General features: G+C 39.9%; 1 protein-coding gene across 6 annotated transcripts; it reads left to right on the top strand.

The window, feature by feature from the left end:
- Window positions 1–1,575: 1,575 nt before the first annotated feature.
- KEL (Kell metallo-endopeptidase (Kell blood group)) lies at window positions 1,576–25,315 on the top strand. Of its 6 annotated transcripts, XR_012837155.1 has the most exons (20): window positions 1,576–1,664; window positions 1,762–1,915; window positions 6,889–7,027; window positions 8,464–8,667; window positions 9,237–9,361; window positions 10,273–10,419; window positions 11,661–11,723; window positions 12,691–12,879; window positions 13,270–13,415; window positions 14,685–14,808; window positions 15,321–15,431; window positions 16,513–16,611; window positions 17,145–17,222; window positions 17,664–17,767; window positions 18,721–18,831; window positions 20,838–20,905; window positions 21,143–21,300; window positions 22,178–22,273; window positions 22,380–22,474; window positions 23,571–23,617. XR_012837155.1 is itself a non-coding variant. In XM_010300730.2 (19 exons), the coding sequence occupies exons 2-19, from the start codon at window positions 1,898–1,900 to the stop codon at window positions 23,745–23,747; spliced, it is 2,157 nt and encodes a 718-aa protein (XP_010299032.1). In that variant the 5' UTR covers window positions 1,576–1,664; window positions 1,762–1,897; the 3' UTR covers window positions 23,748–25,315. The 6 variants fall into 6 exon arrangements, 5 of the variants coding, with proteins under 5 accessions (XP_010299032.1, XP_075618996.1, XP_075619012.1 ...); XM_010300730.2 differs by lacking the exon at window positions 22,380–22,474 and having other exon boundaries at window positions 23,571–25,315; XM_075762881.1 differs by having other exon boundaries at window positions 22,178–22,474; window positions 23,571–23,885.
- Window positions 25,316–26,470: the final 1,155 nt, after the last annotated feature.

The raw sequence follows: 26,470 nt of genomic DNA, 5'->3' as shown, positions 1-26,470 counted from the left end.
AATTTGTCCAGTCAGTTTACAAAGATATCTCCACTGTAAGATCAGTTATAGTAAAAACTAGTCAGGTCACTACACACATTTGCATACCATTTCTTTCTATCAGTGCAACTACTGAAAAGTGTTTGTGAGAGAGTACTAGAACTGTAGCTATTGTGAGAAAAGATGTAAAGTAGGGAAGAGTGGAAAAGGCTCAAAGGCAAATGTGGCAGGAACACATGGAAGACTTAAAGCTATGTGGAAACAAAGGATTGTAAGGGCTGAATTTTGTTACATATTCCCATTTCTCAGTTTTCACAAAGATTTGGGATTTGACTAGCTGTAAATTAATTTAGGCCACAATGAGCAAAGCACCTCTGTATCTGTTGGACATTATGGATCACAGTAATCCTCCCAGTGATGCAAGAGTTATGACTACTAAAAGAGTGTCTTGTTATTTCCACTAAGTCAAATCTCAATCATTTATGCAAGAAGTATTTGGAAACTGGATTCTGATGTTAAGCTGAAGGGAAATGACCTATTGCAAGGAAAGAAAGGTCACCAAGGACCTTTTTTTTTGCAGTATGCAAGGACCTTTTTTACAGTATTTAGAGTTGTTTGGTAAATGTGGAAATATATAGCTACCAGTGACTTGAGAGGTGGAAAGAACTGGAAGTTAACTGGTTTCAGCAATATAAGAAGTCTGTTGTCACAGTATAATCAAAGATGTTAAGAAATCATGCAAGCATTACAGGAATAGGGAAAAAAAAATCAGAGTGATGAAGGTGGGAAGAAAATTTGAACTTTAGAAGAGAGACCCCAAAGATTTGGAAAGCTCTGAACAACTGAAGAGATACCTAATTATCTTCAGACTCGTGAACCAAGACATCATATTCCCCTCAGAGACTAGCAAGGTGCGGAGGTAAACAGTTCTGTCCTGATGTTCTGCTTGTTTCAGTCATTTTGGAAGCTGACACCAAACTGGTCCCCACCATCTCTCTCAGCTCCCGGCTGCCACTTGAGAAGGTCTCAACTCCCAATGTCCACTACTCAGTTGTTAATGTTTCAAGGAAGTGATCCTGGATCCCAGTCCTCAAAGCAGAGAAACTTCCCTCTCAAGTCTTTCCAATATGCAAGTAAAGACACACAGGAAGTAAAGACACACAGGCTGGCCCTTATCTGAGAAGCAACCAACAGCTGTAAACAGAATCGTTAATGAATGATTTCTTTTATGCCTCAGTGCAAAAGAAAAAAGAATCAGAAGTGGATTTGTGTTCAGCCCTTGAATGGACTTTTGGATGCAGATGAGAGCGAGCAAAAAGAACGTCAGCATATATTGGCCTTGCTTCTGCGGGCGGAGGAGCACTAGGATCCATAACCCACGCTATCTTGGAACAGGCAGAGGCCTCCAGGCCCCAGAGCAGCAGGTTCAAACAGGCTAGTAGCAGTGAGAATATCAGACCAAAACAGGCTTGTTGGGTGGGCAGGATAGTCAGGCTGTTGGAAAGAAGCGAAGCAGCAAATAGTTGAGAAGACGCTGGGGGAGATAGAGAATCACATATTTCTGTTCAAAAAGATTTCAGTGGAGCTTCAAGAGACAGAAAAACACATATGTCACAGGGAGAGGCAGAAAGGAACAAAATAGAGATTTTTTTTTTTTTGTGAAGTAGAGGTGCTAGGAAAGGAAGGTGGGTGGAAAGTTGCAGAAATGCATCCATTTCCTTCCCTCCCATGTTTTCTAAGGGTGTTTTTCTCAGAGCTTTTCCTCTCTTTTCTCCTCCCCAGAGCAATAGCCACGCTGGGAAGAAGAGATTGTCTCTGAACTTAGTAGTGTGTCTTGGCACAGAAGACTGATAGTAAACAAGTAAACAGAGTTGTCAACTCTGGTAACTACAGGAACAAAGCCTGCTCAGTGACAAGCATGAGGACTCTTCCAGAGGTAAGGAAATGGGTCTGTCTTGCAGTCTCTTGACCCTTCATTGCACCCCTCTCTTTTTCTTCCTCTGCCACAGCGACGTTGCTTATTGCCTGAGGGAACTGCAGCAGTTGAGTTTTTGACAGTTTGTATCCAGAAGGGACTTGTCCATATCTCAGAATTAATGATGTGTGACGTGGTGTGAGGATTTGGGGGTTCTTACCCTTCCTGTTAGTCATCCTAATGGCCATTCTGAGACTGTATTCAGATCTGTTGGAAGCACTGACCAATAAGTAGTAGTAGTAGTAGTAGTAGTAGTAATATTAATATTATTATCAATATTATTATTTGCATCTTTTATTGTATCCCAATTTTTTCAACAAATAATTCTAAGAAATTACTTATGCAGAAACATGCAGTTTCCCCCCCCCCCCAAATAATTGTGGGTAAACACATCATAGTTTTCTGAATGTGAGAATGACATGGTAAGCCTAATTCTCCCCAGGTAGTGCAATGTCCTTTTCCTGATTTGATGTCTTATGCAAATAACTAATAAAGTTAATTGCATATTTACAGACAAATCACTCTGAACTGAACTGTTAGCTCAGGGCTGCTAAAATGTACAAAACATTTAAGGACAGTAGAGATAAATAAAGCTTTCTAGGTAACTAAAAAATATAAAAAAAGAAATGTGCATGTTTTGTTATGTGGAGAGCTGTTCAATGTTCCAAGATCTCTGGCTGTAATGCAAACAGTCACTTTATTTACTTTGTCTCCATTTTTCTGGCTGAAAAATTTGCATAAACATTTGGTTTGTATATCCATTCTCATATTTCCATGTGATAAAGATCAGACAACAATAACTTTAAATAGTTATTGGCCATGGTTATGCTTCAAACTTTTAGTAGTCCAAAATATAATTCAGCAAACTTTATGTTCAGTTTCGCATGTTAGCAGGTACTATATTTTGAACACAGGCTAAAATATTATTTCTCAAATGGCATTTAATGTGCTCAATTTATGTGCTTAAGTGATTTGCTGACAAAAGATAAATTTAAGAAATTGTTGAAGTTTTTGTGAGTATTGGGGCATTAGTCTGAAAACATGTCATCCACGTGGCTAATGTGATAAACACAATTTGGGTAACAGCCAAAAAGTCAGATATTCATGAATAATCTACTGACTGAAAAACAGTATCCCTCAGCTGCCTGGCAAATAGTTATGAAAAATAGCTCCAGTTCTCCTTGCCTTTGATGTCTTTATTTTAATTTACTACATTTTCATAAAAATTAGATGCTTTTTTTTCTGCAACAGCAGTAAACATTGGGAAGATGCAAGGTGAGGAAGAATTAGGCAGGGGAACTTCAACCTCCCTGCAGAATTCAGGAATGGCTCACAGAAAGAAGGAGATGCTGAAGGAAAATCAAATTCTTTGGCTGATTTAGTTGCATCAAACAGTTCTTGCTTTAGTGATAACAGAACCTGTCAAGATTCTGCTAGCCTAAGTCTTGCTCACATTTTAATCAGATGATTCATGTACTATATACATTCAAAATTATTCATTTTATAATTGAGGACAATTAGAAGTCAGCTTTTAGTGATTTTACAGGCATTTGATCTCACTTAGCTACAGTGAAGCCATTTAAATTTGAGCACTTGCACATTCTTAAAAGAAAAGCATGAAAGAATAGAAACTGTACTGGAAATTGCATTCATCTTCAACTTCATGCAAATATTAATCATTCTTCTCACTTACTTATAAGTGAAGTTCATATGGAAAAACTCTATCAGAGATTAAAGGCTCTTTATCCTTTTCCACAGGCTTGTTCAAACTATTAACTTGTCTCTTTATATGGAGCAGGCAACCCAGCACCACAATAAAGTGCTTCCTGCAAGCTATGTAATGTTCCTGCACCCTGTGGCCTGAAAGTTTTTATATGCCATCTCCAGTTCCATGTAGTTAAATCCACACTTCCTTGACCAAGAATCACTGAATTAGGTAGGGCTTTGTATTTCAGTGTTTGTGAACCACGTAGTCCATTTGTGGCATAAAAGTGAAGTTCATACTAGATAAAGAATCTGACAGGTATATTGCCCAGGTCATTAGCTTTATAAGAGTAGTGGAAGAGCAGATATTTGTCTAGATTTCTTTAAGCTGTTGTCATGAAAAAGATACAAGGGACAACTAAGCATGACTGCCCTCCTCTTTTTTTCTATGTTTATGTAGGTCCACAAGTTCTCTCAAATCCAGCTCCAGTAACAGGCAAAATTTGAAAGACATTCCTTATGGACAGTGAAGTGTTTGAAAAGCACTTTTTATCCTTATGGCTCACATAACACAGACCTTAATCCAGTTTCTAAGTAACAGTACACAAACAATTTCCACTCCTCTGCCTCTCCTTTTGGGGTAAGCTATTTTTTGGGGTATACTGTTCTCAACCAGGTACTTCTGTAGTTGTTTCCTTTTGGAGTCTTGAGGAGGACAGGCTAGTTCTCATATAGATTTTTTAAAATCTGTAATTTGATGCATTTTCCATTTCAAAAGGAACATAATATATAGGCCCGATAACAGACCTATGGTTAACCAGAAGTTTGGCAGAAATTGCTGTGATGGTCTTGAAATACCAATTTCTTGTTACTATCTCCACAGCCATGCCATATAGTACTTGAAAGAGAGAAACAGATGTCCTCTGATAACATGAGACCAAAAAAATTGCAAAATTATAAATATTTCATAGTAGGAATAGGCCAGATTGAAGAATACTTTTTCTTCTTCCTTTTCAGCCAAACAAATCTTTTCCGCTCACTTATCTGCCATACTGTTAGGTCGTAACACTTGCTACTTGAGGAGTTAAAACTAAAGTGTTTCACTACAGGGGCATATGAAAGGAATTGGGATTTCCTCCTTTATATTTCCTACACTGTACTTTGCCAGTATGATCATGTTCTGTATCTAGCACCTTTTAATGCCAGGATTCACTTGTATGTACTTGCTCTCCATTTAGTTATTCTGTAATCTGCCTAAAGAAGTCATGAGAATTAGATTTTAAAGGGAGAAAAGCAGTTAGGCATTTAACCCTTGTTAGCAGCTTCCATGAGTCAAACAAGCTGACATATACTTTTGAGAGGCTTCTGTTAATGATTGAATAAAATGCACATTGGAAAGATATAAAATTATGAGATCTGTTTTCTTTCTGTGTTTTCCTTTAATGTTTTTGTAGGAATTGTACATAGTATACTAGGCAAGAGGATTAACAGCAGACTCATTCATTTCCTTAGCCTTTTCTCAGGTGAAGTACTTAATTCTTGTAGGATTTTGCTGCATTTCTTCTTGTGTTTTTTTGTAAGGATCTATGTTTTCTGGTTTTGTGGCAAAGAAGATAGATACTGAGCATGGCGACAAATGCAGTTTAGCTGCTGCATGTCAGGGAGCAGCAAGGGCAGACAAGGGAAGACAATCTAGAACCTGAGGATCATGACAAGACAGTCAGGAAGTGATGACTCTACCAGCAAGGGGTGCATCCCCACAATACGGGAATGAGGGGGGTAAAGCAGGTCTGGTGACAGTAGCCACGGTCAACCAAGAGTGTAGATTGCCAGGTAAATTCATTGTGAGGATGCAGGTCCGAGGTCAAACCTGCAGAATCAAGTCTGTAGGTTAAGGTCAGGATCCAGGGGTACATAGCCAGCCATAGGTAGGCATGGCTGCTGCTGCAGCGTAGCTTGGATGGAGATCATGCATGAGAGCTGCAAAAAGCAGCTCCCAAATGAAGAAGTGGGCATCTCCACCAAGGCTGCTTCTAGCTTTTTCTCAAAGAGCTCCAAGCCCTGTCAAGGTTTGCCAAACAGCTTTCTTTTATCAGAGAAAGGCTTAAGCACAAGGTGCTAAACTTGAGGCTGTGGGGACAGTGCAGGCCAGGCCCTGACACTGGCAGGTAAGATTCTCAAAACAGCACTTCCATCAGCTTTCACATCTACGAGATTTACTCCTTGCTTGCTATACTATTTCTTCTCTATCCCTCTTCCTCCTAGGTTTTCCATTATCTTATGTTTTTTTTCCCTTCTGCCTCCTTTTTCTGACTGTATGTTCTTATTCTGTCATTCCACTTTTAATTTTTTTCAGTTCTTTCCCTTTCCTTATATTACCAGCATCCATTCCCATGTCTGTTCTCTTGTAATCTGCTGTTCTCCAGTCTCATGTACATCAAAGTACATAGAAGCAGTGGACACACAGAGTAAATGTCATTTTATCTAACTTTATTCAGGTAGATGTTAGAGGTGTACCTGAAAATAGTCATCTAGCTTCCTTTGCAGTCAATGGAGAAAAAGGTAACTCTGGAGGATGCTTCAGCAGATGTCTAAAATAGCTGTACTCATAAGGTGACGGCCTTATCCACTGACTAAAAAGACACACTTCGATTATGAACACAACTAAATTTAAGTGAGAGAAAACCTGTCTGTATACAAGCTCTTTGTGACTTACAGTTTACTGCAATTTTTTCGAATAAGGCAAATCTTTTCTCCCACTTGAACTGGACTAGAGGGCTTAGGATGCAAGAGTTATTTCTTGAGGAGAGATCTGAAATTAGTGCTCAGGTTGCCAGACTGTAACAGAACCACCAGCCCTAACCATCCTGTAACTAGCTTTTTGGGCTTAAAAAGGCTTTGATATCTTCAGGAGGTATATCAAGGTGATTCCATAAACCAGAAGGAACTATGGAGGGACAGGCCTCCTCATGGCAAGATGGCTTTTTGATGCATAACTCATAACACTGTGCAACAGCTGTAGCTGGAAAAGACTGGGAAAAGAAGGAGGTGAGAAAGCCCCAGGGAGTACAGTCACATAGATGACTTGGATGACTGTGGTATTCTGGCAGTAGTCCTGTGAGTGATTTTCTATTAGATTCAGTCAAAGATGGAGTATTTGACCAGTGACAACTTTAATATGATTTTTTCTTTCTTTATTTTTTCTGTTTGTCTCATTTTTCTCTCTTTAGACCTGTGACCAGGAGCTGAGAACAGGTGCAAAGAAAGAACAATGCCTTCAGGGGAAAAGCCTACTTCTGTGTACACTTCTCAGTACTCTCCTTGGCTTTACACTGCTTATCACCTACATCATGATGACTTGTGGTCTAGGTATAATATGGGATAACCTTTTCCCTGCTTCCTTATCCACCCCATTTTTAAGACCCCTTTCTCTCCTATCTGCATCCATTGTCTGTTAGGCTTAGCATCTATGTTAAGAATTAGACTTCAGAATCTCAAAGAAGCATAACACCAGTTGTAAAAAAGATACACTGTTCTGCCTCTTCCTTGGGTCATAGTAGGAAGAGATCCCCACACTTCTCCTCCTCCTCTGCCTGCCATTTAATGTGCCTGGGCCTGGTTTTGAGGGAGAGGATCATTATATTGTCTTGCATCTCATCATTGTGTCTCGCTCTGTCTGTAGTCACCTCCAGGAGACTGGACTGAATCTGACATATGGAGCTCCTCCTCCACCTTTCCATCTCTAACTTAATAAGTCTAGTCCTAGTTTTCTAGCACAGACCAGTGCAGTCATAGTGTAGAAAGAAAAGTCATAGTCTCTTCCTGATGGGGGAGCTGTGAGCACAGACCAGAAATATTAATTTGCCTTTTGAATTTCCTAAACAACTATCTGCAGAATGGCCCTTGTAAATGTTTATGCATATAGAATGCTCAGTACTGAAGATGCATTTATATTGGTGGATACAGATATTCCCTGCTCCAAAATAAACATTATTGACTCTTCATCTAGTATTTTTCTTCAGTCCCTGTTATGTGTTGGAGGCCGTTCACTACAGAGACCAAGGAAAAACTGTTAGTTTAGATCTTGTCTGTTTCCACTCTGCCTACCTCCTCCCACATCAACTGTTGAAACCATAGTATGGAAAGTCTTACTTTGATTTACAAGTGGCTTATTTCAGAAAATAATTGATCTGATCTGATGTTGATACAAGACACTGAACCAAATTGAGAACACATACCCAGTGATTCGCAGCAGTTTAGATAAGGGAGTTGTAGATCAAAGCAAGATGTACTAGAAAGTCTTTGTCCTGTTTTAATAAATACCATTGCTGAGAAATGTTTCCCATGCTTGAACATCTCCCTCCACATTTTAAACTTATCTACTTACTTTCTCTGTGCTATGTCCTTCTTTTGCTTCATGCATTGACCCCATCAGTTGCTCCTTGTTTATCATTTGGCCAAATTTGGCTGATTCAGAGAAAATACACTGAGAAGGCAGAATAATCCAACCTGTGACTGCCTAGATAGCATGAACAGAGGACACCACCTCCGGACTGATAACCTGTCCTTTATTTAAAGAATCTCCTTTATAAAGTGCAAAGGCAATCTTCCTGTGAAGTGAAAGACAGAACACATATTCAGCAAAAATTTACAAGGAATTCAACACTCTGCATGCAAAGATGTTTGTACCAAAAATAAATCTTTCAGAGGAAATGTCCTACAGATAACTCCTAATTTTTTTGTTCGGTGTTGTTCTCACTCTCCACTGTCACTGCTCAGTTCTCTCCTATTTGCTTCCTGCCCAGGATCCTGTGATGCCGAGCTGGGTCTTACACTATTGGCCAGACTCCTGAATTCTAGGAATGACACTGTAGACCCCTGTGAGGATTTCTACAAATATGCCTGTGGCAGCTGGGAACGCAAACACTCAAGCAGAACCACAGAAGAATCACTAAATGTATTTGATGTGTTGTTGGAAGAAAACCAGTTGATCCTGAAAAGCCTTTTAGGTAGGGACAGGTGATTGGTGTGTTACCTTCAGCATCTTCCTCTGTCAGAGCTGAGAATACTAGTAACTGAGTGCACAGTCATCCCAACAGGGACTCAGTCCAGTCTCTTTTTTCTTCTATCATTACTGGTACAGATTTATTCTTGAGCATGTCATATTACAATAGCCGCATTTTAAACATTTTAGTTCCCCTTGACAAGCGTAACAGATGAAAGTCACACTTTAAAATTCTGACAGCAACCAAAACCATTTTCCTGTTGCCTTTTAAAATTAGACCCTTTTTGCTATTGTCTGAATGTGCACTCTGGTCATGTGTCCTGACTCCATGTGGGACTGAAGCTTAGATATGCACAACTTTCCTGTTGTGTTCCTGTTTCGATGCAAATAGGAAGAGTCATGGCACTAGAAGGTCTCTTTTTTTGAGTGACTGTGGGAAGTGTGGATATATTTACTAAATTGTTCTGAATCAAAGTGCAGTGTGATATTTTTGTACAACTTTTCTCTGCTTTAATATTGCCTCAAATTTTTTTTTGCCACTTTTGTAGTTTTTCATCTATTTTGTTTCCTCAGAGGGCCCACAGTTTGGGATAAGAGGCTCAGCTAAGGAGAAGGCAATCCAGTTTTATCGCTCCTGCATGGATACCCAACAGATAGAATCTCAAGGGATTGAACCACTGAAGAACCTCCTAAATCAGGTGAGTGTTTGCACTATTTCCTCTCCCTCCAGAAGATAATTCCTGCAGGAAAAAGGAAAGTGTGAAGTTAGGGTCATATGGTCCTACATGATGGAATTTTGCTAGCATCTGGCCCTGAAATAAGCTCATGGTTCACAGCACAACTTCTAAGTGATAAATCTTCTAGCTTTACATGCTGTTTCAAGATTTGATTTTCTGACATAAGGTACCTGAATCTATCCTCACGACCATACATATTACTTTAGGACTGTATAACAACCAAGTCTGCAAAGAGGGATCATTTTTAATGTCAGAAGCTCAGTTCAATAGGATCCAACTAACACACCAGGGAACATCTTGCAAAATGGGTGACATTTTTGTGTCTGAGCTCTGATGGCCATCCACTACTACAGGCTTCAGGGAAGCTTGTTTAAAGAGGAAAATGCTTCTCTTTCCATTCTGGGAGACTCCTCTCAGTGCTGGGGAGGGCTGTACATTTACGCCCTGTCTCCAAGGACGATGCAGAACCTTCCAGCAGAAGGACCCACCTGTGGTCCACCTGCAGGCCCACCTGCGAATCTGCTTGGCAGGGAGGTGGGACCTGTAAGCCCTGATCCCTGGTTGTCCTTCTGGATGGCTTTAGAAAAATGAGAACTCTTTCTCCTTCTTCTCCTGCTTTTTTCCTGTACACCTTGTTCTGTTGATAACTATAATTCCTTTTCCCTGTGTCATTTTGCAATTCATTGTGAAAGCGAAAGGTCATTTTAAAGGCAACAAGGTACGTAGAAATCTTCATGAGTTTCCCCTCTTGTTATTTGCCTTGTTGCTTCTCAGGTGTCATAATGACTGAGCTTGTAGGAGTGAAAAAAATATTTTGTAAACATGATCAAACAAGTTTTTCTCACCTCCTGTCATGCTGCTTCCCTCCCTAGGTTGGTGGATGGAATATCACAGGTGTGGGGAAAGCAAAAGATTTTAATGAAACTCTTCAAACTCTCATGGGCAGATACAACACCTTTCCCTTTTTCAGAGTCCATGTGGGACCTAGTCCTTTTGACCTCAAGACCAATATTATTCAGGTGAGTGAACTAAAGAAAGAAAATTATCAGGAAGCACTGGAAATAAAGAGTCAGTTACATAGCCCATGAGACCCAGGGTTGCTCAAGTTAAGCCTATGTTCTTCTCTGAAAAAAGTTTTCCTAAATTTCAGAAAACTTCTTGATTTTATAACATAAAAAGCACTTATTTCTCGAAAATAAGCAGATAAGGAAGAATAAATTGCTTACATTCTCTAATCTCTTCTGCCCAACAGTGTAGATTGTACTTCACCATGGAAGGGTCTGGTTCTTCTTATGTTCATGGGTATGACTAGTACAATAATGGCTTCTAAGTACTAAGTGTTTAATACACATCATGTACTATGAATTTTGCAGCTTACTGTTGTGGTTTAAACCTGGTAGGCTGCTAAGCACCACACAGCCACTCATTCACCTCCCCACCCAGTGGGATGAGGGAGAAAATCAGAAGGGTAAAAGTGTGAAAATATAAAAGGTAGTTTAATAATTCTAATAAATTCTAATAATTCTAATAAATAATTCTGATAAATAATAAATCATTCTAATAATTCTAATAAATTAATTCTTAACTGTCTAAAAGACAGTTTAATAATTTAAAAAAGAAAGAAAGAAAGAAGTGATTCAAAACCCCCATTTGCTCACCACCAACCCACCATTGCCCCGTCAGTTCGCAAGCAATGGCAGCCCTGGCCAACCTCCTTCACCCCCCACTTCTACTGCTGAGCATGATGTCCTATGGCATGGAATATACCTTTGGTCAGTTGGGGTCAGCTGTCCTGGTTGTGTCCCCTCCCAGCTCCTTGTGCACTCCCAGCCCTCTCGCTGGTGGGGCAGTGTGAGAAGCAGAAAAGGCCTTGGCTCTGTGTAAGCACTGCTCAGCAGTAACTAAAACACCCCTGTGTTATCAACAGTGTTTTCAGCAGAAATCCAAAACACAGCCCCATACTAGCTACTATGAAGAAAGTTAACTCTATCCCAGCCAAAGCCAGTGCACTACGTAGAAATATTTAACAATGTCTTTTACATTTGTGCATCAGTCACTGCAGATTTGTAATGAGCTTGTAAATGAGCTGGAGAATATGACAGATCCAAAAAATTACTTAGAAAACTTTTTCCAAAAGTAAAAGCAATTTATTAACATTTCATTCTGTGACACAGAGGTTAACAAAACTGGTTGACCATATCCTCACGTTTCCAGTGTTTTTGGGAACAGCAAGATGTTTTTTCTTTACTCCTTTTTGCAGATTGACCATCCTGAGTTTGAGATGCCACCTGAGAGTAAATTCAAAGAGAAAAATTATCTTGAGGTAACATATCAGAGACTGAAGAAAGGTAAAAATAGCTATTTGGTGTAGGGATCTCCTTGAATTGCCTCCTGGTTCAGAGTGGTCTGTTTCCATGGGTTACGGTCAGTGACCTCTCAAAATGTCTCCAGAAGGAATTCTTTACAAAACTCTCTACTTTTCCAGAAAGAGAATTTGTAAAATGTAACCCATTTTTACATACTAGGTCTACACTTCTTGTGTAGAAACAGAATGTTTTTATTTGTATTTGCTAAGTAATATGAACCTGGGCTTCCCTCTAGGTTTCACCTTGAATGAATGTTTAAAAAAAAAATTCTTGTCCAAAGTAAGGCTTTATAACTTAAAATTTGTGTATTGGGAAGGGGCATCTAGCATTTTAAAAGTTATTTTAAAATATTTTAATCTAAGCTGGGGAAACAAGGTCCTTGCCCTTGGCAGTTATTGCAACAAAATTAATTTCGTCACACCTCAGTCATTTTTCTGAACTTTATAAAAACTGAGTTGATTTCATTTTCTCAGTTTGACACTTTCAGAAGAGTCCCCAAAAAAATAAGCCTGTCTAACAAACACAAGCATTCCTTTGATACCTCATGAACATAGAAGCAAGAAGCTGGCATTTTCTCTCCATCAAAAAATTCTGGCTCATTATGTCACTACATCTCTCTCCTTTGACTTCAGAGATGGCAGGCTTACATCTCTAAAATGATTCTGGAATTTAATGTAATTGTAAGCTGGGACAAAAACAACCTTTTGGGAATTCAGTGTTCATCACTGAGAGAGGAGCTGTACTTGGCAAACTGTATTCTGCATGAAGAATCACATAAGGATATTGCAGTGAAGACAACAGTTTTAGGAATTGGCCTGCAGTGGTTTTGAAAGATTGAAGCTCATATGGTCAAGATGGATGGATGGATGGAGTGGCTAATTATCAGTTATGTTTCTCCCACTGGTCATATGCTCTGTATTGCAGGTTCTCCGTGTGTATCTCTCATATTTGAAGAAGCTGGGGGGCCTACTTGGAGGGCCACAGGATGGTCCCCCTGATTCCTTTTCCCTTACCTTGTCCTTCATCTCCAACCTCCAGCAAGTTGTCACCCCACTGCAGGAAAGACGGCAGAGGGGAATGCTGTTCTTTCGCACTACCATTAGGGAGCTACAGGTATCTATGCCTTAGAACTTGAGCAACACAATTACATGTGACATTCACATTTTGAATATCTGGATCAAAAGAGGTATGAGATACTCTGTTTAGATGCCATTCCCTTGCAACTTACCATTGGAGTCTGTTGACCTTTAAATAACCTATTAACTTACGGTCTTTTATTGACAGCAGTTGGATTTTTCAGGCCCACAACTCTCTCCCCTCCCCAGTGCTAATTCAATTAAAAAAGTAAATTCTTCTTTTCTACTATCATCAATACTTACATAATAAAACCAGTTAAACTTGTATCTCTTAATAATATTAGAGAAACTATCCCAGTTTCCCTATTATTTCTTGTCAGTCAATTTAGATTCATAGTTCAGCATGTAAGCTTTGGTTTACTTCTAGGAAAAGGCACCTGCTATTGACTGGCTGTCATGTCTCCAGGCTGTTTTCCATCCTATGCCAATGAACCTCTCTCAGCCAATTGTAGTGCATGACATGGATTACTTAAAAGGCATGTCACAGCTCATCGAACAATGGCAGAAGGAAAGGTAGGAGTCAGTATCTATGGTTGTAGCTGTTCATGCCAAAAGAAATATTAACTTCAGATACCATAAATTAAAGAGGTCTGTGTTAAAGGCTGTTGAATCCTGTAGCCTAACAATTGCAAGGCTGCTGTGGCTCTATACAGGTTTAGCCAGTACCAAGGCTTAGCATATGTTCCCAACAGGCTTCCTCATGTATGCGCATATATGTGTGTGTGTGTGTGTGTGTGTGTGTGTGTGTGTCACACAGATCAACAGAGATGGAACACAATGCCTTTACTGGCACCCACCCACCCATAGCACTCATACAAACATGAACAGCTCAGACAGCCTGATCCTATTTCTCCTCTCTAGCTGATCAGGATTGGTCTATACTAGTGAAATATATATATGTACACACACAATATGGATCACTCCAATAGCTGTTCTTAGATAGTCAGTCTGTCGAGAAGCTGGCCCCAGATCCCCACCACAGCTTCTGGCATCTGGATATATGAGACCCTGAGTCTTGTGGATCTACTTTGGTTGCTGGTACTCTGGTCTCTTTCTGTTACAAACACACACATACAAGCAGATCTCTCCAGTAGCTGGTCCAAACCTCTAGTCTTTCCAATAGCCAACTCTCAGATCCCTGCTCTCTCCAGCAGCTAGCTTGAACCAAAGTCCCTCCAGTAGTTAACTCTCCTTGTCTCTCCAGTATCCAGTCCTATACCCCCCCCCCCCCCAGAGTAGAATGTTACTTAGGAACAGCATTTAATAAGATAGAACAGATTCTGATGACCATGTGCAGGGCTCAGTCAGACAGACGTCCTGCCAAGCAACAAGTTTACGGTCAACCATTGCCTCTTACCACCTTTACTCTCCATTTTCCCATGTGTGGTCCCCCCCAATCCACCACGATTCTTCCCTTTTCCTGCCTTTGGTTCTTTCCATAAACATCCCATAATAGGTCTCACAGAATCCCACAGACCCCTCAAAATATTCTATAGTAAGTTTCACTCAGTCCTAAAAATGCTCTTTCTCCTGCTTCCCATAAAGAATTCTGTGCCCCAGCAGGCAATTACCCCTTGAGTCTTTACCGTGTTCTGGGGAGAGAGTTTCTTTGGTTGATTCATGTCAAATCATTCTCCTTTGAAAGCCCCAGGTGTAGCCCATTCAAAGTACTTTGTTATCATTGTTCAGGTTACCAGGGTTCCTCTCCCTCAAATTATTCCTCTGACACTTGCCACAGCTCTGTTTATAGTGGATGTATTTTTAAATGTCATTTTCCTACAGGGTCCTTCACATTTATATGATTGTTTGTCTGGTTGGGACTCTCTCCCCAGCCCTTGACAGTCGATTCCAAGATGCACGCCTGGACCTATCTAAGATTCTGTATGGAAAAATGGGATCTAGAATGGTGAGTTAGCCTTTAACATCATCTTCAGCCTTCACAGCAGCTGAACACCCTAGGACACGCCTTCTGGATGTTCTCTTGATGCCTTACCTGGATGGAGTTTCTTATATTTGTGGAGGAAAACTACTCTCATTAGGCCATTAAATGCTTCCCTTTTCTCAAAGAAATATGGGAGCAGATGTGACACACAAAATTTCAGAGAGCTAAGCGCACTGTATCATGGGGTAGGGAACAATATATGGATAGTCACCTTTATTCTATGTATTTGTCTCAGCTATCATATGAATCTTCATCTTGTGTGAAAGTAAGTGGAACAAATCATAAGGAAATCAATGTTTTACTTCATTTAAATTTTCTGAGGTAGCTTAAATGGAACTACATTACTTATCATTCACTGCTGTCATTTTTAGATGACAGCATATATGCTACTGACTGGATGTTTACATATCTTTTTTCTTTCTTCCTATCTTTGACCTCACTCTCATGTGTCTTTATGTCTTTCTCTACTCTTGCAGATCCCAGCTGAGCGCTGGAGGAAGTGCTTGACTGATACCAGTTCTTTCTTTGAGCCAGTTCTAGCGCAGATGATTGTGCAAGAAATTTTCCCTCAGCAGACCAAGGAACTAGTAGGTATTCATTCTCTTAACCCCCAAGCAGAGCTCAACTTCATCTCTTTCTTTTTTTGACATGCCAACTTAAGACCACATCAAGGCAGCAAAATCATGTGTAGGTTTTATACCTTTTTACATATTCCTGTACTTACGCACTTCCCCTCCTTTTTTGGGAATGAAAGATGTCAGAACAAGACATTGCTGTCATTGTTAGAATAATCAATGCATAAATACCAGTTATTATCTTTATCTCAACTGTTAGCAAAGTAATGTGTGCAGCACCAATACCTATGACAGCCCTACAAATACATGCAATCTCAGTGTGCTTCCTGGAATGACAGTTAGTATTAACAGTATTCATCACTAATCTGACATATTTAAATAAGATTTTCAATTGCAAAGCCATTAAGCCATCATATGACCAGTTGTACAAAAACAAATCAATGCCAAAACATTCTGAGTGGATCCACAGTAAAAGGAACACCTGCCAGCAGTGTGGAAAAGATTTCTTTTTTTTTTTCTATGATGATCAGAGTTCCTTCTTCTTTTGAGGGAATGTAGTGTAGGCATCAGGTTTTATAAAGAGTTGGCAGTGCATAAAGTGACAAGAGTGAATAACCCCAGGAAAAATTAATGGGAAAACTAAGACTATGTGCAGTGAAGCACAAAGCTGAATGAACAAAACGTATTTTTGTGAAGGAGAGACTCAGATTGCCATAACTTTGGAAAAGGAGACGCCAGCATGAAATACTTGTGGATATTGTATTTTCATTTCACTCAAGAAGTGGGGTAATCCTTTGGTCCATTAGTATTGCAACAGAGATTAAATGAAAAAGAATTATGTTTCCCTCTTAGTTACAGTGAGAGGCAAGATGAAAAGGTGTGTGTGAGAGAATGGTGAGCCCTGTGAGGAACCACTAGATGCCAACTAACTTAAGCCTCAATCATTGTAGAAACTGAAATCTCTTTCATCACAATAAGAGGAAATTTCCCCAAATTATTCTGTGGTTGCATTACTGGAACATGGGAAGATGGTAGCTAAGCCTGAACGATGTTTTTCTGCATTTCTGATCGTGCCTTCTTTTCTTCATGGCAGGCTGAGCAGATGTTCTCTGAGATCCAAGATGCCCTCTATGGCCAACTGGATCATTTTGAGTGGATGGATGAACAGACTCGCCAAGAGGCTAAAGTCTTGGTGTGTGCAGAAGGCTGCAGTTACTGAGGCCTTCCTTTCTCTGAAGCCTTTGGAGAAGGAATGGAAGGCCCTTCACTTTCACATATTTCTACCTGCTTCTACAGGCACACAATAAATAGATTTCTTATAAACACTGAAAATTGTAGGTGGTTTTATAAGTGCCGTTATGCACGTGCAATCATATATTGATATGTAGGCATAGAGAGGCTCAGTGTTTGTCCATGGATACTCTGAATTAATTGTATTGAAATACAATTCAGTTTTATACACCTAGAGAGGTTAAAAACTATAAAGCCGAATGCCAGAAAATAATGCTACAAAGAAAAAGAAGAGTAGAACATTAGGCCTCAGGCCATTGAGTTAAGAAAGGAGAGAGATGATGACTTATTGAAACAGAGTAGCTGTCATTTTGAAGGGCTGATTCACAGATTGTATTTAGGTTGCTTAGAAATAGAGTTTAAAAAGGACTTACATGATGTAAAGCCTCCTATTGATCATATTTCTTTTTGTTCATTTGTTTATTATGATTTTAGGTTTCCAAACTACAAGTAGAGATCGGCTATCCAGCTCACATACTCCAGACTGCCAAAGTGAACCTGGAATATCAGAATGTGAGCCATATAATGTAAACATGCCTGCCTCATTATTGGCAGTTTATCTGTACCAACTGCTATCTTGTCTGCTGCTAAAGAGGTTGTGACTTCTGGAGCAATGCATGTTTCCTGCTATTCATTTTCTGAGAACATATAGGCCCAGAGATCCTTCATCTATTGCTTCTATATTGTTGCCTGTGCTGTCTTTTATTTAGAGTGTCTGGCAGAGATTGGTTGTGACCTGCTTGTATGTTCTGTTTGGCTTGCAGATAACATTCCTGTCATATCTTGAATTTAAGGTCTTTAGAACTGGGAGAGAAACACATACAAGTATGCCATTGATTTGTCTTTTGATTAACCTTTTTTTCTGGACCTGTGGGACTCTTCTTTTTCTCATACTGTCCAATTCATCCCTAACTCATGCCCTATGACAGTCACATTGCCTGTCTCTTTCCTCAGTTGGAGATAAATGAAGACAGTTTTTTCCTCAATGTGGTGGCTTGCTTGAAAGTACTGAGGGAAAATTCCTACTTGAAACTCCTTCAACATCACTCACAGGATAAGTAAGTGTCAGATACTGATCTGAAAAATCTAACAGAAGAACACGCTCGTGGACTAACTGAGGTTGGAAGGGACCTGTGGAGATCACCTAGTCCCACCCTCCTGCTCAAAGCAAGATCAGCTAGATCAGGTCACTCAGGACTGTGTCCAATTGTATATCTATATCTCTCTTTAACTGGGGAAGGAGGGAGAGGGCAGGTGGGGGTGGGGAGAGATGGGATGGGGAGGAAGGGGCAGAATGGACACAGTACCTCCAGATGTGTTTTAACCAGTCCTGAATAGAGGGGCATAATCACCTCTCTTGACCTGCCAGCGACACTTCTCCTAGTGCAAGACAAGATGCTGCTGTCCTTCTTTACTGCAAGGCTGCATTTCTGCATCCTGCTTAAAAAAGCCTTGAATCGGGCAGCCTGTCTTGTATTCAGCCTGAGCTCATGCTACCAAAAAAAACCCACCCTTGAGGAGCTCCAGACCCCTGAAAAAATAACCTTTTTTGCCCATGAGCCCTTGAGTAAGGGAGATAGCTGGTTCTCCTGTACTTAGCTGCAAAGCAAACAGCAAAACACTGTGATGATGTGGATGCTGCCAGGGTCACCTCAAAGGCAGGACATAGGATGCTTCAGAAAGCAGGCAGCATTGACAGGCATGCTACACCACCTGAAGAGTATTCTATGCAGGAGTTCACAGGAGGTTGCTAATCCTGACTTACTTGACAGAGAAGTTGTGAGGGTGAATAATGCATACGAAAGCTAAGCTACTATCTCTGACTGTCTGTAAACAAGTGAAGGTTTATTTTAAACATCTTTAACTCTAGATAATGTGAATTTAATCATTTGCTGCTGCTGTATGAAGAGTTGTACTGAGCAGACCATTTTTGCAAGCCCAGTGGAAGAAAGGAGCAAGATATGAGATAAGGAATTAATACATTCTCTCATTTCTCTTTTTCTGTTTCTAGCTGGCATGTGTCCCCCTGGACTGTGCATTCATACTACTCAATAAGGCACAACATGGTGGTCTTTCCTGCTGGAATGTTCCGCAGCCCTTTTTTCCACATGGAGTTTCCCAGGTATGAAGGGGCTGCAAAGGTGGAAGCTGAAGGTAGTCCCTTGACTGCACCATGTTTCCAGGAAGAATCTTAATGGGTCTGTCTTTAACCTCTTTTTCTTACTGCATCCCAGAGAGACACACTAAAGGGAGAAAAATAGCTTTTCCTAAAGCCAGATAGATACTGCCTTATGAATTCTGAAAGAGTGTGATTATTGGCTCTGCTGGAGCAAAATCAGAATCTAGGTGAAACTAAGCTAAGCCAAGTATACTACTCCAGAGCGAAGAGGCAGAAGTCTCATGCAGGTTAACTGCAAAGAAGATATTTCACCTTTGCCCCTCATTCTCTAGATTCCAAGAATTCCTGAAATCTAACCCAGAGAAATCTAACCCAGAGCAAATAGGAGCCTCACAGAGCAACTTCTTGTCAGAAGTCTTTTTCAAATGGATCAAACACAGTTCTTCTCTTTCTTTTTATAAAGAAACCTTCTGTAATAAGCAAATACATTTTTAATTCTGAGTCTTCCTCTGCAACAATGACACTTCTGTAGACCATACTTTTATAGTTGGGTTCTTTCAGCATAGGGAACAGACCTATTAAGAAATATTTTTCTGATATTAAAAGCACTTAAAACAGTTGACTGTAAAAATATTATTTTATGTCCTTTTTTTTGGCATGATAATGATAGATACTTCTCCTAATCCCATTGTACTGAAAGATAAGCTCACACTGTGGCAAGAGGCTGAAGTTTGAAAGAAACATGTTTCAGTTAAAAGCAATTATTTTCTCCATGGTGATCTCCTACCACTAGCTATATGACATCTTCTAGTGCTTGCATATTTCATGAATTCATTATAGCATGAAGAACAGGACACCTCAAAAGAATAATAGAAATTTTTTTTTTTCCCAGTGCTACGGGCTGTCACTTATCATATTCTTCCTCTCTGAAAAAATGTCTACTGCTTCTTACTCCTTTTGTATTCAGTGTTAGTTTAAACTTTACTGACAAAAGCCAATTCAGGTGACTGTAAGGATAATTTTTAAAATAAGAAGTCAGCAAAGCAGTACAACTGTTACAGAATCATTGAATGGTTTGGGTTGGAAAGGACCTTTAAAGATAGCTATTCCAACCACCTTGCCATGAGCAGGGACATCTTTCACTAGATCGGGTTGCTCAAAGCCCCGTCCAACCTGACCTTGACCGCTTCCAATGGTGAGGCATCCACAACTTCTCTGGGCAACAATTATAAGTTATCAGTTGCAGAGCTGCTGAAAGAGCATTTCTAAGAGAAGATGAGTTCTTGTCACTTCCTACTGAGTTCCCAGTGATGTAATAATGATCTACTACAATTTCATGCTTCAGCAGTATTAATCAGTGCATGTGAAGAAAAAAAATGAGCCCATAATTTCATATTGTGGAAATGCATTTTGAGTGTACTCTTACTTGTGTGACTACTTGTAAATTCATTGCATAGAATCATAGACATTCTGATTGGAAAGAACTGCTGAAGGTCTCTAGTACAAACTCTTGCTTGTCGTGAGATCACCAATGCTAGACCAGAGTAATTAATGATTTTAATTTGCCTTGCTAGTTTTATTTATCATTTTTCACTAAACAACTGTTGCAAGATTGCTTCTCCAACCATCTTGCTTTTGTGTGATTACCATTGCAGATACTGTTTGTGCAACAGTTCAGCCAGTAATGGGTAAATAAGGACATATCTCAACAACAATACATGTCATTAGAGTTAATAAAGGCAGAAGCTCATTCATAGACTCTTCATTATTATGATGGATTATTAGCTACGAATACTTTAATGAAGCCCATGGTACAACTTTAAGCATTGTTAGAGTAATTTTACAGTTGTAGTTGCATTTTTACAGTGGACTGCATCTGAGAGAAAATAAATAGAAAGTGCTCTCAGAGTAGAATGCTCCTGTTCAGCCCACAGTTGTGCTCAGTGGCTATAAAGAATGCCCTCTTTTTCTTTTCAAAAGCATTCTTTTCATGTTTATTTATTTTTCAGTGCTGTGAACTTTGGAGCCATCGGGTTCTTCATGGCGCATGAACTTCTTCACGTATTCTATGGTTATGGTGGGTACCACCTGTGATGTCTTTGTTTACTCTTCTAGGTCCCCACTGGTACTTCCCCTCAGAGGATCTTACATCCTGGTCCCTGTATCAATGTATACATGTATTATTAAGGTAGATGAAGCTAAGGAAAACCCATTCCAGGCCATGCTGACTACTAAGAAGACTCAGTTATTTTTGAGGAATAAAAGTGAATGCCAGAAATACCCTTATTTTCTATGATTTTTTTTTTCCCCACAGTGCTGCCTGGAGGATGCCCTACATGCAACGGGAGTGCACTACAGAAGTCTATAGACTGCTTGGTTGAACAGTATGAAAGCTATGACTTTAAGGTCAATGGTACTTTTACACTCTTGGAGAATACAGCTGACACTGGAGGGCTCGCCATTGCTTACCAGGTATTGTAGTGTACTTACTTCTCTAATCTCATAGTTTCACCACACAACTCAGCCGACATGCCACAAGATTGCTCTGCTGCATCCCTCTCCTACATGCTGCTCCAGTTCCAGATTTCTTGCACGCCTGTGCTAGTGCAGCGTGTGCCCTGCATGTCCTCTGCTATTCCAGACATAGATTCCTCACAAAGCTTTGCTCATAATCTCACTACTTCCATGTAAGACCGCTTCTCCCCCTCACCAATTCTGGGGTGGGCCTTTCTTTACTTCCCCATTTATGTCATGCATACAGAAGTATGTTGTTATTTATATGTCTATGTTATATCTGAGGAACTAAGCTGACATAGAAACCAGAATTCTGTGTGGTGGTAAAATGACCCCATAATGATGTTTTCAGCAATACTTTAGTCTAGAGAGAATTTTTTATTTCCTCATGCAGTAGTTCAGCAGTTTAATTAATTACTGAGTGCAGGGTGCTCTGAGATCTCTAGGTCTCAGATGGTACTTATTACATTCTTGAATGAAGAATGTTGGGAGGTAGAGTCTTTTAATGTTTATTCAAATATTTGTCACTCTCTATGAAATTTTCATTCTTTCATAGTGCAATCACTACATCTTCTCTTATGATGATGTGTGTGGTAGTGTCTGAAATGGGAAGGAAAGGACTCATGTTGTTATTCTCCTGTCTTAGAGTTACTAGGGGAATGGCCAGCAGAGCCTCAAAGTGAGGTCTTCAGAGCCTCAGGGTGAGGAGAGAGAGATACAAACTTGCTAAGTTATTAAATATATATTAGATTGATTTATTTCATTGACAGAAGACATGGTTTTGGGACGCTATCTGAAGGGGGATTTTTTTATTATTAATTTTCTCTCTCCACAGGCCTATAAGAATTGGCTGAAAAAGCACAAAGAAGAGAAGGATTTACCTAAGACTGGACTTTCACGTGACCAGCTTTTCTACCTCAGTTTTGCTCATGTAATGAATTCTAGGCTAGTCATATGTCTCTCTCACTCTCCATTGTCTTCCACATTATTACAGTTTGTCTTTCTCAATATTCAATCACTTTTCCCCCTCTTCACAGAACTGGGAATGACTGATGTTTCTGAGAGATCCAGAATCTTATTCAGAAAGCTAAAATTCATATATAGGGCCCCTAACCTGTTATGGATCTCAAAGGTAACAAAAGGCCTGTCTGCAAATATATCTTTTACAAAGTTCTGAAATCTACTAAAATTAAGTTGTAGCAGACAAATTGCGTCAGGGAAAGCATGCTTCATTGCCAACTTCTGAGTACTTTTTTGCTGTTGTGAGCAATCTTACACACGGAAAGTGGAATTTTAGTGGAAAAGGCATGTATCTGTCCATCCCTTCCTTCATCCGCCTCTCTGTCATGGTGAATAACTAAATGTCATGTCATTCTGAGTGACTGATAGTGAAAGAAAGATATTAGAGATAAAGAACTAGAAGTACCTGCACACATAGTTCAAGATTTCTGTGGGAACCTGGTGACAGGATTTGTGCAAAGATGTGCAGTTGTGCACTGTTGTGCAGTTGAGTTCCTCATGATACTTTACTGGATTTCTGTGCTCAGAAAAGTCATACCCTTCTAAGTCACTGCAATTGTACAAAGGGAAAAGTTTTGTGCAGGTATTGACATTAGGTCAGAGCAGTGTGTAGAAAAGCAGTTCTGAAATGACAGATTATTGGGTCTTGGTGGCAAGATTTGCATTTCAGAGGCTGTCTGGCAACTACTGCATCATTTGTTAATGAATAAAGACTGAAATCACAAGAGTAAAAACTTAGATTGCCAGTTTAACACCAGTAAAGTCACTTAACCTTTCCCCCAGTCTCTCGAGTAGTAACGGGATGTTGTGCAAGTGCTCTCCTTTCTTGATGAACACTCATTGCTTTTGCTTAAGAAGCTGAATCTAGACACTGAGACTACATCTATACCATTATTTTAGATGGACTCCAAGGTTGCATGAGCCTAAACTCCAAGGTGGTCTAAACTCCCTGTGTTCTGGACTACGCAGTATAGAAAAAGAGCAGATGGCTTGTCAGATAGGGAAATTGGGACAGAGGATTTTAGGGAAAGGGAAAATAGAACTTGTGGTGGTGAAGGAAAAGATCTGAACATTGTTGGCACCCATGTAAGTGTGTTTCCTTGTTTACTCTAGCAGCCTGAGTCACGTGTGCAGATGCATGAGAAGACTCAAGTCTTGTTCACATGAGGACTTTCAGCCAAGTTGACTTCTATTTTGCTTCCTTTCAGGCAATGTGTGGACACCAGGATCCTGAGAAACTAGAGTTGTCTCTGAACACAGATCCGCACAGTCCCTTGCCACTTCGTGTCTGTGGGCCTGTCAGCAATAGCCAGGACTTTGCTAAGCACTTCCACTGTTCCAGTGGATCGCCAATGAATCCAGAAAACAAGTGCCACATCTGGTAATCTGCATGGAAAAGGAGGAAGAGAGATACGACCCCAGGGAGAGGAAGGCCTGATCCATGAAAGTATGACCATCTTCTCAGGGCCCCTAGGGTGACATGGCGCTCTCATTCACTCCTCTACCTTCCTTTTCTTGTTATCTTTTCCTCAGCAGTTGATGGTAGCAAAATTCTTAAACTGAGCTCATAAGGGAAGAGGGTCTCCTCCTACTGCTCTCAGCACTCTGTCCCAGATGCGAGTTTGGCAAGTTCCAAGGTAGCAAGATGACTGGCCAGTCTCTAGTAGGCAAGAACTTCTGAGGAGTTGTAAACAGAAGGACTGTTACAATATTAGTCCCTCTGGTCAGTGCACTTCCCTGTCTACTACAGCAGCCTCACAGTCATGATGAATGGAGAGGGCAATAAGCTAAGACTTGTTCATATAAGATTGGCTCTTAGGGAAATTGTATGGGTTACCTGCAACCCACACAGGTAAGTTACCAGAGAGGGAAGAATCCTCTTCTTTTCTTCTGCCAATAAATGGAGATAGGTAACAGGAAAGACTCAGTGGCTCCAGCTTCTAGGTTCTAGATTCTAGGTCACTTAATAATGAAGGTTACTGAAGGCTTCCCTGTTCCGTTTTTAATTTCATCAGCAAAACTCCTGAGAGACAAAAGAGGAAAGCATCCTCATTGATGGGAGGGCGATTGTGAGCTGAGAACAGATTATCTTTCTTCTTTGATTCTCTTTTTTTAGTCTCTATTTAGGGATGAGGGTATGGTTGAAGGTGGAGTATGGGACAGTCACAAGGGCTTCTAGATGTCTCTGAAGACTGAACAGTTAGAATTCCAAGAACTTCTCTGGATCCTGAACTTGGTCCTCTCATCCCTAAAAGTTCTCTCATCCCTACATTTGTAAATATTTACCATCTGAATAGAGGAGTAGAGCTGATGTAGGATTTTACTTCCTACTTGAAATTGAATTTTAGGTATTAATTTACTTTAGAGGAAAAAGACAGTAAGAAGTAATATATTTTAGGGTAGCAGAGGAAGTGCTTAAAGCACAATCTCAAGAGCAATCTAATAATTACATCAATTTCAGGTTCTGATAATTAGAAAAATTATACCAATGTTGTAAAATCTGCCAAAGTTAGTAAGTATACAAAATACTCCTACCTTTTGCATACTCTGCAAACCGTTCTTCATTATGGAAGCATTTTTATTTTACTTATTATATTGGCTGCTAGGGGATTGTGAAATAGGTGATGGCCAGTGGAAACATCCCTTATCAATGTAAGCTTTGTAAGAATTGTGAAAATCCTAATAACTGTGTTAATCCTTTCCAAGTGTTGACCAATGCAGCAAAATATTTTCCAGGAACAGACTGTTCAAAGATTTTGTTTTCATTAATTAAATAAAATATTAATAAAGTGTTTGCTTCAGAGAAAAAAATTACTTTGATTGCAAGCTCTTTATCACCAGGCCTGTTTCTTTCTTCTGTATTTGTACTGTTCCCAGCATGACTGGAGTTCTTAGCTGAACTTCACAAGTAATAAATAATAATACCTCAAAATAATTTGATAAAAAATAACAACACTGGGCTTGTGCTTATCTTTACTATTTAAACACTGTATACTCTTCCTCCACATGTTTAATCAGTTTTGTCCCAGCAGCATGTCCAGACTGTCTTTCTTTTACATGCTAATAGCAATTAACATTGTACCAGACCTTGAGTGTAATATAGAAGTTATTTCAGTGTGCTGGGACTACTTGGCTTATTTATAATGTGTAGAAAAAGCAAAAGCTATTGACAGTCTGCATTTTGAGAACTCCTTAACTTTTCTTGTATCTATCTTGTTAAGTGTATGGGGGGGACAGTTCCCTGGAATATACAAGTTTTTCTTGTTCTTACAATGTATGAAAAACTTATGAATATTCTATTCAAAAGACAGGGTCACCCTTGAGGTTGGTGAGTTGAATCAATTCTTGTTTGTTACTAACTATGATGTTTTTATACAAAGAACATATGGGAAGTGCAAGAATGGAGTTCTGGCTTAGAAAAAAAATTGCATGAGTCTTGGACTGAGAATTTATTGTGTTTCTCAAGGAGAGAAGGAAACATTTTCAATATGTGCACAAGATTCTTGCCGTTGTGCTCAGTGTTGCAAGTTCCCTGGGATGTGGTTGGTGAAGAGAAGCCATGCTGCCCAGTAGGTGATCATGAAACAGAGGCAGATGTTCAAATTGTTATCATCCATGACCATAGAAATTATTTCATGCTTTATCTCACCCATAAAAAAAGGAGTGCAATGCTGCCAATGTTCAGGGAAAGAGCCAGATCCAACAGCAGATCCTTCATTGCTGAATTCCTCAGTCTCTGTGAGTCCTTGTGCTGCACCATGTCAATCACATCCATTCCTTCCCCTGTTGACAAGGCCACAAATGTTTCCTCCATTTGCTCCCAGCCTGTAACTGCGGATGGGTTGGGATAACATAATCTTTCTTCTTGTTCTCTTCTTTTATACTCAGATCCTTTTCACCTCTGCTTCCCTCCCTCTTTTCTCTCCTTGCTTTCTAAAATTTCAACTCCATTTCACCCCTACTGTGTATCCATTTTCTCCTTCATACTAAGCAGCTTTTCATTCACACCCCTTCCCACTCTCTGCTTCCCTTGTCCTTTTCTTGTTTCTGTTCTTCCTCATTCAGCATATATTCCTCTATGCTCAGCCTCCCCATAGCATCCTCATAA

The sequence above is a fragment of the Balearica regulorum genome, chromosome 1 (assembly GCF_011004875.1).
Source record: "Balearica regulorum gibbericeps isolate bBalReg1 chromosome 1, bBalReg1.pri, whole genome shotgun sequence".
In the NCBI taxonomy this organism is placed as follows: domain Eukaryota; kingdom Metazoa; phylum Chordata; class Aves; order Gruiformes; family Gruidae; genus Balearica; species Balearica regulorum.
This window is presented reverse-complemented; position numbering and strand designations above follow the sequence as displayed.

Excerpts from the sequence above, each read along its gene's own strand:
- KEL (XM_075762881.1), top strand. Across the intron at positions 7,028-8,463 it reads CATGATGACTTGTGGTCTAG|GATCCTGTGATGCCGAGCTG; the intron begins GTATAATATGGG and ends CTTCCTGCCCAG. Across the intron at positions 8,668-9,236 it reads GATCCTGAAAAGCCTTTTAG|AGGGCCCACAGTTTGGGATA; the intron begins GTAGGGACAGGT and ends TTGTTTCCTCAG.